Raw genomic sequence first — 13,869 nt, 5'->3', positions numbered from 1 at the left:
ATTGTCCAATTGTTGAGGCCAAAAAAACCTTAAAAAGATTTCTCTTGGATTCGATCCTCCCGCTTACCTCCCCCCGAGTCGGCATAAATCAGTGATCTCTGGCATCTACTCCCAAGACAAAAGAGTTGAGTCTATCAAGACAAACTGAAACAACATCTGCCGACAACTCTCACTGATTAGCTCAGAGTACATTCAAGGAGGGCCCCTGAGTCCCACATGGTATAACTGACAGTTAATGGCAAACATATGCTCATACAGAAAGTCACACATTATGGAATGCCAGTCTTAAGATAAACAAATACTAAAGACGTACAGTAGGTACGTGAGGATAAGGACTGACAGCTCAGAATGATACAAAATAGATGTCAACAATACAGTATGTCTACAATGCATATAATACGATCTGGTCTGCGTTTCTACAGCGGGTGTGTTGTGTTAACTGTCTCACAATAAACCCCTAAAACAGCAGGCAGAGTCTCTGATGTGCCAAAGGCCTCAGTTGTGTGATATAAAACAGCAGTGGTGGTGTGAGCGCTGGTTTTTGTCAGATAACTTCATCTTCAGGGCAAGAATGTGAAAATAGATGCAATCAAAACATAGAGATTTACGTTCAGTCCAGAAAAATATTCCCACTGAAACACATACCATTGTCTCACATCACTGGGGTTTGTTGCTTTTGAAACAAACACTCAGATTTCATGGATGGGATTCATGGATGGACACTGTCCATTACACACCTGGAGTCCTCTATAAGCAGAGCTTTGAAACAAACTCAAGTTGAAATGCCAATGTGAAACTGAGCTCCATAAAGCTGTCAAGGACAAGCTAAGTCACGCCAAAAGAAAACTCTGTACCAGCTTTTGTGTACAATACAAAGTTACAGAGTGCTTTTGTAGAATAACAAGTATCATTTACTTCATGGGGACAGGAAGGTGAACTACGTGTAGGTTGTGTCTTTTTTCTTTTTTAGAAAGGTAGAAACGGTCATTAGGAGCTTTGTGCTTGATGTGTGTGCAGTGTGGCAGGCAAAATGTCTATTTGTTTCTGAAGAGTTGCTTCCAGAGAGCCATGTGACTCCTTGAAGACCTCTGAAACTGTCAACGTTTCCAGAAATAACACACACCAGCTGTGACATGGGACTGAAGCACAACCTCTCTTCACAACTCCAAACAACAGAGTGAACGGAGCATCACCATTAATACATGTGGTCCAGACATGGTTTGCATTACTACTTGAGATGGATTCAATTACTCTAATTAACTGAGCCTGCCTGGCAGAATGGAAACAAAATGATTGACCAAAAAAAAGGACAAACCACAATCACCTTTCACAACAAGCAGGCTGAAGCTATTCTCAAACAAATTCAAACCAGTTCCCGATTACAGGTCCATATGTGCAGTAGACTAAACAATGTGGAGAGGACAGGTATATGTTTAAATTAGAATTATATATGGCTTCAGTCTCAGTCAAGTATAAGGACTATTGGACAACACAGATCACAACCAGACACAAAACGTCACACTGACAGACAAATTGAAAATCACAAAGCATGAGAGAATTGTGACAAAAGCGCAGATCAGTGTGACTGTGTTGGACGGGACATAACAGTGCCTCTTAGGTTAGTGAGTGAGGAACGCTGAAAGGTGGTTATCTTGGTTTGTCTTTACCAGGTTTTTCTCTGGACCACGGCATGGGTTTAGGAAGAGCATTGCCCCTATGATGAACCCCACCGGCTGCTGGAGGGAGAAAAAGGTCTGTTATAAAATGTTTTGTGTCACTGTGACAAACAAATACCAAATAAGAAAGTCGGAAAGAAAAAATGTTTTTTGTCTTTCTTTCTCATCATCTATTTTCTTACTAATGTCAGTAAAAATGAAGTTAGAGACTTGTTTGTGTCTTCAACCTGGTTTTACAGATGTTCTGGATATAGAAATAGAATTGCCATGACTTAAAAACATTAATTATATCCTTTGACAGTTCTCACTTTATACTTCTATAACTCTTTGGGGAGTATGTGTTTGAGAGAGAGGAAGAGATACAGAGAGAGAAAGAAAAGAGAGACTGGCTGTGGCAGCTGTACTGTCTGCACACTGCTTGGCTTGGCATGGTTGGTGTAAAATGTGGTGTGTCCTGGCCAGTGCTGTGGCCAGACTTCCCAACCGGCCAGCAAGAGGGACCGTAAATTATGTTAACGATCTTGACCCCAGAGACGTACACTGCTGCTCATGGTAAAACTGTGAAATACACATTGAGCACATGTGGCAGAGCGTGGAGAACATATGGACTGTGAGAGGAGGTAAAGCAGAAGATTGAGCGGGAGAAGGAGAAAGGCACCAAGCATTGTGTATGAGTTTTGGATGCCTTCTTCTGTAGATGCACAGTTGCATAGGAGAGTGAAGAGAGTGCTGACAGCAGAGGATAACCTGAGGTAGCTACTTGGGAAGAGGGAATAAAAGGAAGGGAAATAAGTACTCCATTACCCCCAGGTGTGCTGGAGCTGTGAGAGGAGGTCAATGTCTTGGATGGAGAAAATGTTCTGCCACTATTACGGGTGGAATGAGGAGGAACCCGGGTGCGGGACAGCGTGGTGTTTCTTCCTGCTGGAGGACCTGATGAGCTAATGGGAGAACGAGGAACCTCAACAATGGATGGCCTGAGGACGCCTGTACCTAGATGAGCAGAAAGGCAATTAGGAAGGTTAAGGATTAACCACTTCCGACCGCTTGATCGCTTTACCTAGATGGAATAAATGATAGAGCACATCAGTGAAAAGGAATGTAGAAGAGTGGACAATGGATGAAATGACAGAAAGGCATAAATGAGATCGAAAGTCAGACACACTGCACTGGTTGTGAATGGGGGCAGGGGTGAGGTGAGTGTGCTAGGCTGAAAATGGAGGCACACATAGAGGCAGGGGTAATGATGGGGTGGGGTGTGTAGGGTGGTATGGATGTAGATGAAGATGGGGAAGCAGTGACATCATCCAATGGTTTGAAGTACAACTGAAAGCACTGGGTTCCATGTGACTTGACGAAAGCAGAGATGGTAATGGGACAAACTTGTCATGGTGTTTACCCTGCTTGTAACTATCAGCCTTCTCTGTAGCCAGGGCAGGTCTTGGTAGAGGCTTGCCCTCTTCTGGTGGACTAGGAGCTGTATGAAAGAAAACTCACTATTTATCTAAGATAATACGAATATATTTTTGACTTTTAAAGGGTGCATAATAAAGATAATGGACAAAGAGATTATTGTTGGTTTTAAATCAATGCAGCAGGGTATTTATTGTGATCATGATATCTATGAACAGTAAACTTTTTCATGTAGTCAGACAATGCTGAACTCTGACTGGAGGACCAATTTGACCAATGGCTCATGTATATGGACTCTCACTTTGGTTTACCAATTGAGAACATTTAATCATGCTTTGAAGGAGCCCAACATTCTTTATTTCTACATTGTTTGGAGCAGATTCTTAATACAAAATCTATATCAAAGATAGCTTTTTAGCAATTTATCAAGATCACATGAAAATCCGCAGAATTTATTGACCAGATTTGGACACTAACAATAAGTATTTATCAATACAAATACAACCAACATTGTTAGATAAGGTCTTAATACTTAATTGTGTGGACTACTGATGGCAAAAAGAAGGGTCTTTACCCGTAGTGACTGCCTGCCTTGGGGTGACCTTGGTGGGATCAGAGTAGGTCCTGGTCTGAGACTGAAGCCCAGGTTGAGGTTGTGGCTTGGGTAGAAGTTCAAGTGGAGACTGAGTCTGGGCATTTGGTGAAGGTTGTGGTTGGGTAATAGGTTGAGAATGAGATACAGGTTGGGCCTGGGTCTTTGTTGGAGGTTGTGTTTGGGGCCATGGCTGAATCTTTGGTTGAGGTTCTTGTTGGTCCCTTGTTTGGGTCTTTTGTTGATGCTTCGGCTGTTTTTTGGATTGAGGTTTTTGTTCAGGCTTTGGCTGATTTTTTTTTCGAGGTGGTGGTTGGGGCTTGGGTTGACTCTTTGGTTGAGGCTGTGTTTTGAGATTGGTTTGGAAAAAAATAATCTTTGGTTTAGTTGTTGGTTGGGCCTTAGTCTGCTGCGTGGTGGTTAGTTGAGCCTCAGGGTTAGTTTTTAGTGGAGATTGTGGCTGAGGCTGTGGGTTGGTCTTCGGTTGTGTTCGGGTTTGTGGCTGAGTTGCAGATTGAAATTGTGATTGAGGATGTGCCACAGGTGTGGGCTGAGGTGATGTTTGAACTTGAGGCAGGTTTTGGGTCTTTGGATGGGGTTGTGTTTGAGGATGGGCCTGGTGTTTCGGCCGGAGTGTTGGTTGAGGTTGTCGTTCAGCCCGGAGCTGGGTTGTGGTTTGAGGCTTTGATTGGAGATGTGGCTTTTGCCGAGATTGTGACTGAGGTTGGGTCTGGATTCGTGGCTGGGATGTTGGCTGGGGTTGTGTTTGGGTTTGGATTATATGCTGGGATGTTGGCTGGGGTTGTGTTTGGGTTTGGATTATGTGCTGGGATGTTGGCTGGGGTTGTGTTTGGGTTTGGATTATGTGCTGGGATGTTGGCTGGGGTTGTCTTTGGGTTTGGATTATGTGCTGGGATGTTGGCTGGGGTTGTGTTTGGGTTTGGATTATATGCTGGGATGTTGGCTGGGGTTGTCTTTGGGTTTGGATTATGTGCTGGGAGGTTGGTTGTGGTTGGGTCAGGGGTATGGGTTGTGATGTTGGTTGTGGGGATGGCTGATAATGCGGCTGGAGCTTGGGGTTTGGTTGGGGTTGTGCATGAGGTTGGGATTGAGGCTTATGTTGTGATTGAGTCAGAGGATGCTCTCCATGTTTCTCTCCATTTTTCTTGGGGGCTGGCACAGAAGCAATGTTGGGTGTAATGTGCAGTGGAGGATGGGGCTTGGGAACTACTGGGACCTCCATGAAAAAAGGCAAGACAGATCTGGAGAGGTCTCCTCCTCCTGGGTTGTGTGAAAAAGAGAAAATATGGCCATGAAGCCACAATACTGTACTGTAAAATATAATTTCTAAATATATTATATTCTGACAAAATGAAATAAAAAAAGATACAGTATTTTATTGTCTAAGCAAGACATAAAGGCCGTCAGCAGAAGTGCCAACAGCTACTGGCTACTGAGCTAATCTTGGACTAAAGCACAGGTTACATAATAACTTCTACCTGGCACATGTCTGATAGAGGGTGTCTAATTTCAAAGGAAAAGAGACCATATGGAAATATTTGCAATGTAACAGCCGTGTTACTACAGACAGACTCAGCTACCAGTGCCAGAACGCCTGTGAGCAACGGCCATCCAAATCCATTGGCTGTGCCCTTAAACACATGAGGGTTTAATAGTTGCTGACTGATTGCTTGCTGTAGGATTTTGATGGACCATTCTAAATTGATTGTTCAATCTGATCAGATGTTGACCTCAGTGAAAGAGAATGAGAGGGAACAAGAGAAGAAGTCAGAAAATAAGAGAGAAAGAGAGAGAAAGGGCAAAGAAACCAATAGATAACATGACGTTCCAGGCCTTTAGTACCTCTGCTCAACTTTATGGCCATGTAATGCTTACAGTTACACTGTTTTGGGGGTTGTTAGCCAATTCAGTGGAATTACCAAACCAACTAAGAACAGGGAACATCGGCCAAATGAAAATTTCTTGGAATTGCCTCCTGTATATCAAAAAGGTATGGAAACTATAGCCGTGTCTAAATACAGACTGGATCCTCCATCCTTCAAATTCAGGCTGCATTTGAAGGAGCCTTTGAAATTAACAAGGTCTATTTGGTTGTAATCAGGCCTTTAATTGGGACATAGCATTTATATGACAACAATCTATCGTTATTCAATAAGAATTAAGGTTATTTTCAAATATAATAAAAGATAAATGTTGGAAAAAGGGACATAGAAGGACAGTGTAGTACAAGTAAAGAGTAAGATAAAAATTCTGCTTGAGTTCCTGTGGGAGAGAGAGAGTATGTCTGGTGCATGCAGTTATGTCATGCAGACTTCACATCACCTGCACTGCATTGAAAGCAAAAGCCTCAGGTTTGTAATCAGCAAAAATGGTCATACTGTAAATATTCCTTATGTGATGTAAACATATTAACTTACACAATGTAATTGACTGATGCAAGATTGCGTACAAATGCCAAAGAAATGAGAGACGCAGACAGAAATACAGTCTGCATATATGACATGTGAGTGATCTGAAATGCATTGTTTGACTGAGCAGCACCTAGCAGGGTTCTAGGGTAAGATTATGTTGATTATATCTTGCAAATCAGTTCGTGTAAAAATAACTGGCACACACACAGTATAAAACATCATTAAGAATTCCTGCAAGCTTTGCTTTGCTAAAATGCCATGCAGCTAAGGCCACCTACCTTACACTCATTACAACTCAAACAGCTGACTCCATTAATTTCCACAGGGAGGGTCTAGCCACTGTACTCACTCAGAGCATGCTACTCATGCAGCTAATTACAAAGGACACTGTGAAGCATTGACAGCCTCTACAGTCTGCCATGTCTATAAATGCATACAGCTTGATTGAGAGCCATTAAGCTTTTTTTTTAAGAACCATGATTCACTGTTTACCGATTGGCTGTTTGGTGAGCACAGGCAGTGTGGGTCCAGGGGTCGACAGAGATTCCTTTTTAGTAGTTGTGGTGGGAGCTGAGAAATATAGTGTACATTAGTAGACCTGCGAGAAAAATGATTACTGTATGTCCTGCATGTACAGAAAAACTGGTGTACAGTATGTGCAGTAAACAATGAGCGGGACAGTGAGGGAGAAGTCAGGTGGAATGGTCAGATGTAAGGTTAAGAATATTTTCAGACCTTTGAACTCAGATTTAGGTCAGAAAAGTCATTACCAAGAGTTGTCTTTGGGGCTATTTTCCGGGAGACGGGCAGTCTGCCCTGGGTCCTGTTATGGAGAACTGACAACGACAAGGGAGGAGAGATTTAAGTGAAGGAGAAAGTTAAGAAAAATTGTTAAGTAAAGGAATTAAGATCAACTATTTCACAACAGCAAAATATGCATTGGATGAAACAAATCCCCCTGTGTTATATTTCTGTAGTGTGCTCAGTATCAGCAAAATGTTCAATCTGTTAGTATTCTGATCCAGATTCTTTGGCCACATGGGGGCAGCGGAAACAGGGTCTTAACACAACATTAAAATATTATAACCTTTTAAGGTGATATGATGAAGAGTCATGTTTATGGCAACCTGAGAAATGTAAGTCCAAAAATATTCATTCTCATTGTATCTCCTTTTTTTTTGGGTTTCACCAACTCCTCAGTCAAATTTCTGATTACAACTCCACAATGTGCGGCAGAAAACTATTGAGAACAGTGAGAATGAGTTAGACTGAGATAAGAGAAACCGTAGAGCTGAGTGGAACTGCACACTCCAAAGGTAGGTAAAGTTTGAACATGTGGGCAAACCAGCCAAAAAAAAAGGTGAATTTAGAAAAAGTTCTTTTCTGAAAAAACGATAAAACAATAGTTATAGTTAAAATTCTTAAAGTCTTGAAGTTTTAAAACAGGGGTCAGTGAGAAGGGCTAAGACAAACAATACTGAACAGCAATAAATCAAAGTATGTAATGAAAATTCTGCTGCTGTATAAAAAAAGGGTTCAGTGGGTTTCATTAAAAGCAGCATGTCTCTCTTGGCTTACCATGGCGTGGAGAAAAAGGGAAGGGATGTGGACCTGTCGTTAAAGGTTTCTGAAGGGTGGAAGACAAAAAGACAAGGGGAAGAATTGGTCATTGTCTTTGTAATGACCACAGCAAAGTATTAGCATACTACCTCAATACCACTTCTTTCTTTGCCTCTTTCTCTGTGTTTCATTAGTTTCTAATCCATGTCAAATTGGTAAAGTCCCTGGTGAGAAGCTTGTTATTTTAATTTTCCCTCTGGAAGGGCAAGTGTTCGTGCTGATTCTCAACAGCTGTGACGTTTTGTGAGCACAGAGCCAGGAGCTTGTGACATATCGGCCCTCCACTGTCAGTAAATCAGTGCCACCTTTCTCCTCTCAACTCATTTCCACACGGTGATCCTTCCTCCTCTATCCTGCCTTCTCATCTCCTTTTTTTTTCTCTGTTTTATTCCAAACTCCAGAAGTTAGCTAGCTACAGTCTGTTCTTGGCCTGGACGATCCTGGCTGCACTGGTGCTGTTTCCATTCAGCAGTTAGATGGAAAACTAATGAGGCAAACAACCCTGAGAATAGCATAAGCTCACTGAAGTGCACAACATGGACTCTAAGGCTTATTGCCTGTTCCAAATAAACACCCTGTTCCCAAAAGTATATGCACTGTACCTGTGCAGTCTCAGTACTTCCTAATGTAAGAACATCTCGTACAAAACACCATCATCATAAACGTTATAATTAGTTAAATGTGTCCAATACATACCACAGGGTTGACGGGACGTTTAAAGATTTTCTTGATCGCCTTCTCTAGAAACATGACACAAGATAAAAATCAGTAAAGAATTCAGCGCAGTGGAACTAATAGAAAGTGAAGGAACTGAGCAAAACCACATGCTGCGCTTCAAGATGCATTTCATCTCAGTGGTGGCTTCATACAAGTTAACCACACAATGGTTTGGATTCAGTAAGACTAGTTCATATCTCCTGCTGCTATTACGAACATGAAAACTGTTAAATTAGCAAACGTGCTGTTCCCTGAATGAGTGATCAAACAGATTTTCACACAGCAAAGAAATCATGCAGAAGTTTTCAGACTGTCAAGATGAGAAATAACAGAAACAAGATGAAACTTTCTTGGGAGCTGTGTGACATTGAACCACAGAGCACAGGGTTTTCTTAATTAAACATGAAATACAATCTAATGCTTGTCCACTAGCTTCACATGGTCACATTGTTTAAAGATACTTGTTTTTGTATTTGCAACAGCTGTAGCAGGTGTTTCTTTTGTGGGGTGAGAGGGACAACATGTGGTAAACTGACGTCAAACATACCCTCTATGCCCCCTGAGCTGATGTTGTGAATGACCGGCTTGCTCCACAGTCCAGTGCCATCCTTAGAGTTGGGCTGGACACCAAACTCATAGACTGTGTTGGGCCTCAGGTGGTCAATGACCGTGTCGCTAGTTGGGCAGGTCTGGTAGTTCCACTTCCTGTTCCTCTCGCGATAACGCACGGTGTAGTGTCTGAGCCGAAGACAGGAGCAAAAACAGAACATGAAATTTAAACGGTAAAGTCATATGTCTATAAACAAACTCAGACATCCAGATGATAAAATATCTAGAAGTACAAAAGTATTTAAATGTCACAGTCGAACTGCCAAGTGCTTTCAGATATCATAAAATATTATTGTCTTGTTTTAGTCAGTATTGCGTAGTTATTCCAACAACGCTGATAATGTTCGACTGCAGGGATTTGATCTTAGCTTAGGCTCATTTTAAGAAAAATGCGCGCACTCCTTGCAAAAATGTCCATCTCAAGTTTTCCAGTGTAGTTTAACACTTTACATTCCTGCAGGAACTGCACAGTCAGGATACGATGTTTTGATGCTGGGACAGAAATGTGCTCTTCTTCCCACAAAAGAGCAGATGAGTGCTTTTATCCATTTTTTTCAGAAGACACATATGAAACTAATATTAGACATAAAAACAAGACATTTGTTCCAAAAAGCAGAATAGGATTATTTTACTTCAAATGCTTCCAAAATGGCTTTTTTTTTTTTTTTTGAGACAAGGAAAACTTTGTTCACTTGTTGTGTGGGTGGACTCCTCTCCTAAACACCTGTGTGCACAGGCTGTCCGGATCCACTTCTCAGTAACCTGAGAGACTTCACGGATTAATTTACTGTTTATGCAGTTATAGCAGATTATCTACAACGCCATGTGTGTGTGTGGGAAGAAGAGAGAGTGAGTTATCTGTTTCTAAGCTTACCAAAACTACAATGCAGTCAGTGTACATGACATGAAAAGGCTGAAAATTGAATGCTCAGATCAGATCAGAGGTGTTCGGTACAGGTTGGACAGTGGTGGAAGAAGTATTAACTAGAACTAACCCTAACCCTAACCCTAACCCTAACACCTGGTGGAAAGAGGATGGAGGAGGAAGGAGCGGTTTAGCATTTTGAATTTAGAAGCAGGGAAACCTCAGAAGAGAAAGACAAATAAAGAGGATTCATGGAGTCATAATGAGAGTGAACAGGAGAAAGAAACTTACATGGTTTGAATAAATATGTGGGTTTGGGAGAAGTGGAGCTTTGTCAGAAAAACACACTGTGCCAAGATGGATAAAGAAGGAAGAGGGAGAAGTTAAACTCATCGATAAAACGATCCGGCTTTATAGCCGTCCAGTGTCTGTGAAGACTGGAAAAAGTCTTGATTTTGGGGGATGGGATGTATCTGTAGCCAGCAGCATGTTTTCAGCTTAGCACTAAAGCTCTAATAAAGGCGTAAAATACTTGATGGATTATCAAACGGATTGGATGCAATAAGATTTAAAGAGTTTAAAGTAGTTAATGAAAGGTTTGAGACTAAATCTGTTATGCTTCACTTTGATTTGGAGTACTTGCCAGTTCTTGGACCACGTGTTGTACCCAGTAAGGCGGTATGTTCCCAAACCACTGCACCGCTACAATGAACGAATTGTTGGAGGTTTGGGCAAAGTCTGTTTGTGTGTAGGAGGGATTTTTCCACATGTGGTAAATGTGGGAAGAATAAATGCGAATTCTTTGCAAAGGGAAGTATGCAGCATGGGAGGCTAACTCTCCAAAGAGAGTAAAGGAGATGTAAATGTTCAGGGTTACATCTAACAAAAGGACAAATCCGTCGGGGAGCATGAGGAATCTTGCTTTTTGTAAGAATCAAAACCTTTGTGGCCATGGGAACTGTACTGCTGGAGTAGAAAGAAAATTGGCATGATTATAGCTGCCGCAAGGATTTGTCTGGGTATTATGGGCAGCAGTTCAGAGAGAAGCTTTTAGGCTCTCTCAAACACCTGGGAAAGAGAGACTTTATAGCGAAATTGGTGGGAAGGAGATTAAGTTCTTGAAAATGTGTGTCAGTGTGTAAGCTCACCCATCCTCAAGACAGTCATTCATGACGTTGCCTTCATAGGGAGTTTTCAGCAGGGTCCCCCAAGACAGGAGAACTGAGCTGGGCGTAACGGACCCAATGACCAGGTGTAGCGGCTTCTGCAGTTCAACTCTACCTGAGAACAAATGAACATTTTACTTTTACCTCCATGTCACACCATGTCACATTGATGATGATTTCTTAATATAAAAGTCTTGCAGTAGCTTTACCTGCACAGTGCTTTTTCAACTCATTGCTTGGGATGGGCTGGACGGCGATAAGGTACTTGGGCTCAGCATCTAAACACAGAAGAGGAACAAACTAAAGGTAATAAACCCTCTTAGCTGTCGCTTTTAGCCATGACTATAAGGTCAAAATACAAATGTACAATATAGCATCTCTAGGTGGAATTTAGCAAACACACATATCAACAGCCTTTCTTACCAAACTCAGTCTCGTACGGCTGTCCGTTCTCAGGCAGCTGAATGAACTGTTTGGAGAACATGCTGCTGCCGTAGCCCAGGATGTAGCCCTCAAGCTTGGTGTCAGCGTTGGGACGCAAAAACTTCATCACGATGGTGTCTCCTGTAGCGTTGATACGCACTTTCATGTTCTGACGTCTCACTGGGGAGGCAGGAGAGGACACAATTGTTCCAATCAGCACATTCAGGACAAGGTAAGTTGCATGAAGGCCCAAAAGGTTCCGCACACTTCAGTTCATTGCATGTATTTGAAGATAAAACTAAGCTTTCGGTCATTATAGACCTTCATCATGGCAGATGTTTGACAAAGGTTGTCTCAGAGCTTCAAATGACATCAAATAGAGCACACTTGTGCTTTTTCATGCATACAGGAAATGTAGTTTAACATTGTAAGTCTTAACTTCTAAATATACAGCAGCTGCCACAGCAAGCGGGAAATCAAAATACATATCAAAAGCAATACAAAAAGGAAGGAAATACTTCATAAAAATGGGGAGATTGCAGTACAAACAACCCTCAATTAAACTTGTTTTATTAGTCTTCTTTCCATTTGAATCTTGTTTATATTTGACAAAACTTCCGCTCAGAGCAGTCAAAGCAGACTTGTGGCTGGTTTAAATTTAATAAAGGAGATTTCATCAAGCGAGCACAACAATAGAAGAAGTGCGTACTAACACTTTTTATTGTTTGCTTTCTAACTGGATAAGACTTTTATAGAACGAGCACACGTTCAGGATCTGCCAAAACAAACATAAACTGCAAACATTAAAGCTTTTGTATGGGGTCAACGTAATTTAAAATGCATACACCGTTAATGTGAATCAAAACCAGTGATTCAAACTGGAGGTCATCTTGATCTCGTGTTGATTTCACAAGGAGATTTTTGTGTCTCTATGTATCACACACAAACACATTGATGTCACTATTCAAGAAACTGCACATTTGGTGCCAGAACTGACTTTAACAGAACACAGTCCTAATGAGCAGAGTCTGGGGACAGATATTGGATGAGGACAGCCATTATAAAGGGTGAGTCATAATTAACCAAAGCCAACTTGACTTCTTGTGAGGATGTTTAATAAAATATAGCAGAGAGCCACTTGGCAAAACAGTCATTTATTGTTCTGAATAATGGTTATCGATTTCTTTTCTGGCACTGAATACTTTGTTTCCACTTCCCAATTGAGCAAAAGGCTTTTCTTTGCTGTAGTTATAACAAGTAAAAGGTTTTTTTGTTTTTTATTTGGAGGGTTTAAGGTCCCTGAGGTCACTGAAAGTGCAAGGTGCAAGATGAACGTTGGTGTGATCTGTGTCCAGCTCTGTGAAGCATGTTATTGTCAGCGTAGAGGCAGCTGTTAGTGTCTGTAAATCCCATAATCTGTGTTGTTATGACGGCTGTATTAGCTGAGCATCAGGGTTGGAAGAAACTTTATATGTATTTAGATATAAAGTTCTTCCCACTCTCACCACATATTTGGTGAGGATTTGGCAAATTTTGGATGCAACAGTCTTCTGACCAATAATCTTATCTGGAGGGGATATGATCTTTATCATTATCAAAGCTCTTTATGCTTTATGGCTGTAATTCCTGCTGGTTTGTGTTAACTTTTAACTTGTGTTTAGGAAGCAAGTCTAGTGACCTGACAAGCCGCTCAAGCACTCTGCAAGTACAAAGAATGGATGAATTTTCTCTCATCACTCGCTTCTGTCACGTGGCCTTCGAAACAAGCCAAGAACAGGGCATGCTAACAATTACCTCGTTTGTAACAGGCATGCTAATAAACATCAGAAAACTCGACAGTGTAACTTAATTGTAAAACAAACAATAAATAACCACCCCAGTGCAGACTTGGATGATAAATGGTGAATAGCGGTATAAAAAAAGATAAATAAATACAGGTTTGATTAATTAAGCCTGTTTTTTATTACATTGTGGTTTTGTTTTTATCATATTAAGCGTGTTTTGATTCAATGATTCAAGCCCTTCGTGAATCTAAAAAAGAATGTAGAGCAAATTTGTAGATATAATTATATTTCCATCCTCTGTTTCTATCATTTTTAAGCAGTGGAAATCACAAATGAGACTATAGGGGCCTAAACCTCCACCCCTCTTAGTCTGTGAAGTAGGATTATGGCTTGTGCTATACTCTCCTCAGCAAGTCCACGGATCATATTTCAGCATTAAATGAAATAGTGGAACTTTGCTTGAGGGATACTGCCAACGGCTGCCTGGACGCCAAATCACACACTGACAGTGAAAGAGGGGGAAGCCCTGGATTTGAAAAATAACCCCCTGCTTTTCCAGCGATGTGTTTCCT

General features: G+C 41.3%; 1 protein-coding gene across 3 annotated transcripts in view; it reads right to left on the bottom strand.

The window, feature by feature from the left end:
- Window positions 1–13,869, bottom strand: part of abi3bpa (ABI family, member 3 (NESH) binding protein a) — a 28,380-nt gene that overhangs the window by 7,887 nt on the left and 6,624 nt on the right. Inside the window, exons 2-11 of one of the 3 annotated variants that reach the window (XM_029459025.1) lie at window positions 11,514–11,693; window positions 11,300–11,368; window positions 11,073–11,205; window positions 8,998–9,188; window positions 8,430–8,473; window positions 7,692–7,740; window positions 6,884–6,949; window positions 6,606–6,683; window positions 2,481–2,669; window positions 1,668–1,736 (exon numbers count right to left, since the gene is read on the bottom strand). In XM_029459025.1, coding sequence (XP_029314885.1) covers window positions 1,668–1,736; window positions 2,481–2,669; window positions 6,606–6,683; window positions 6,884–6,949; window positions 7,692–7,740; window positions 8,430–8,473; window positions 8,998–9,188; window positions 11,073–11,205; window positions 11,300–11,368; window positions 11,514–11,693 — 1,068 coding nt within the window. The remainder of the gene's footprint in view (window positions 1–1,667; window positions 1,737–2,480; window positions 2,670–6,605; window positions 6,684–6,883; window positions 6,950–7,691; window positions 7,741–8,429; window positions 8,474–8,997; window positions 9,189–11,072; window positions 11,206–11,299; window positions 11,369–11,513; window positions 11,694–13,869) is intronic. The other 2 variants (XM_029459026.1, XM_029459027.1) reach the window with 2 other exon arrangements.

Source organism: Cottoperca gobio, chromosome 21, assembly GCF_900634415.1.
Source record: "Cottoperca gobio chromosome 21, fCotGob3.1, whole genome shotgun sequence".
NCBI lineage: Eukaryota > Metazoa > Chordata > Actinopteri > Perciformes > Bovichtidae > Cottoperca > Cottoperca gobio.
Note: the sequence above shows the minus strand (reverse complement) of the source record. Positions and strands in the feature narration are given on the sequence as shown.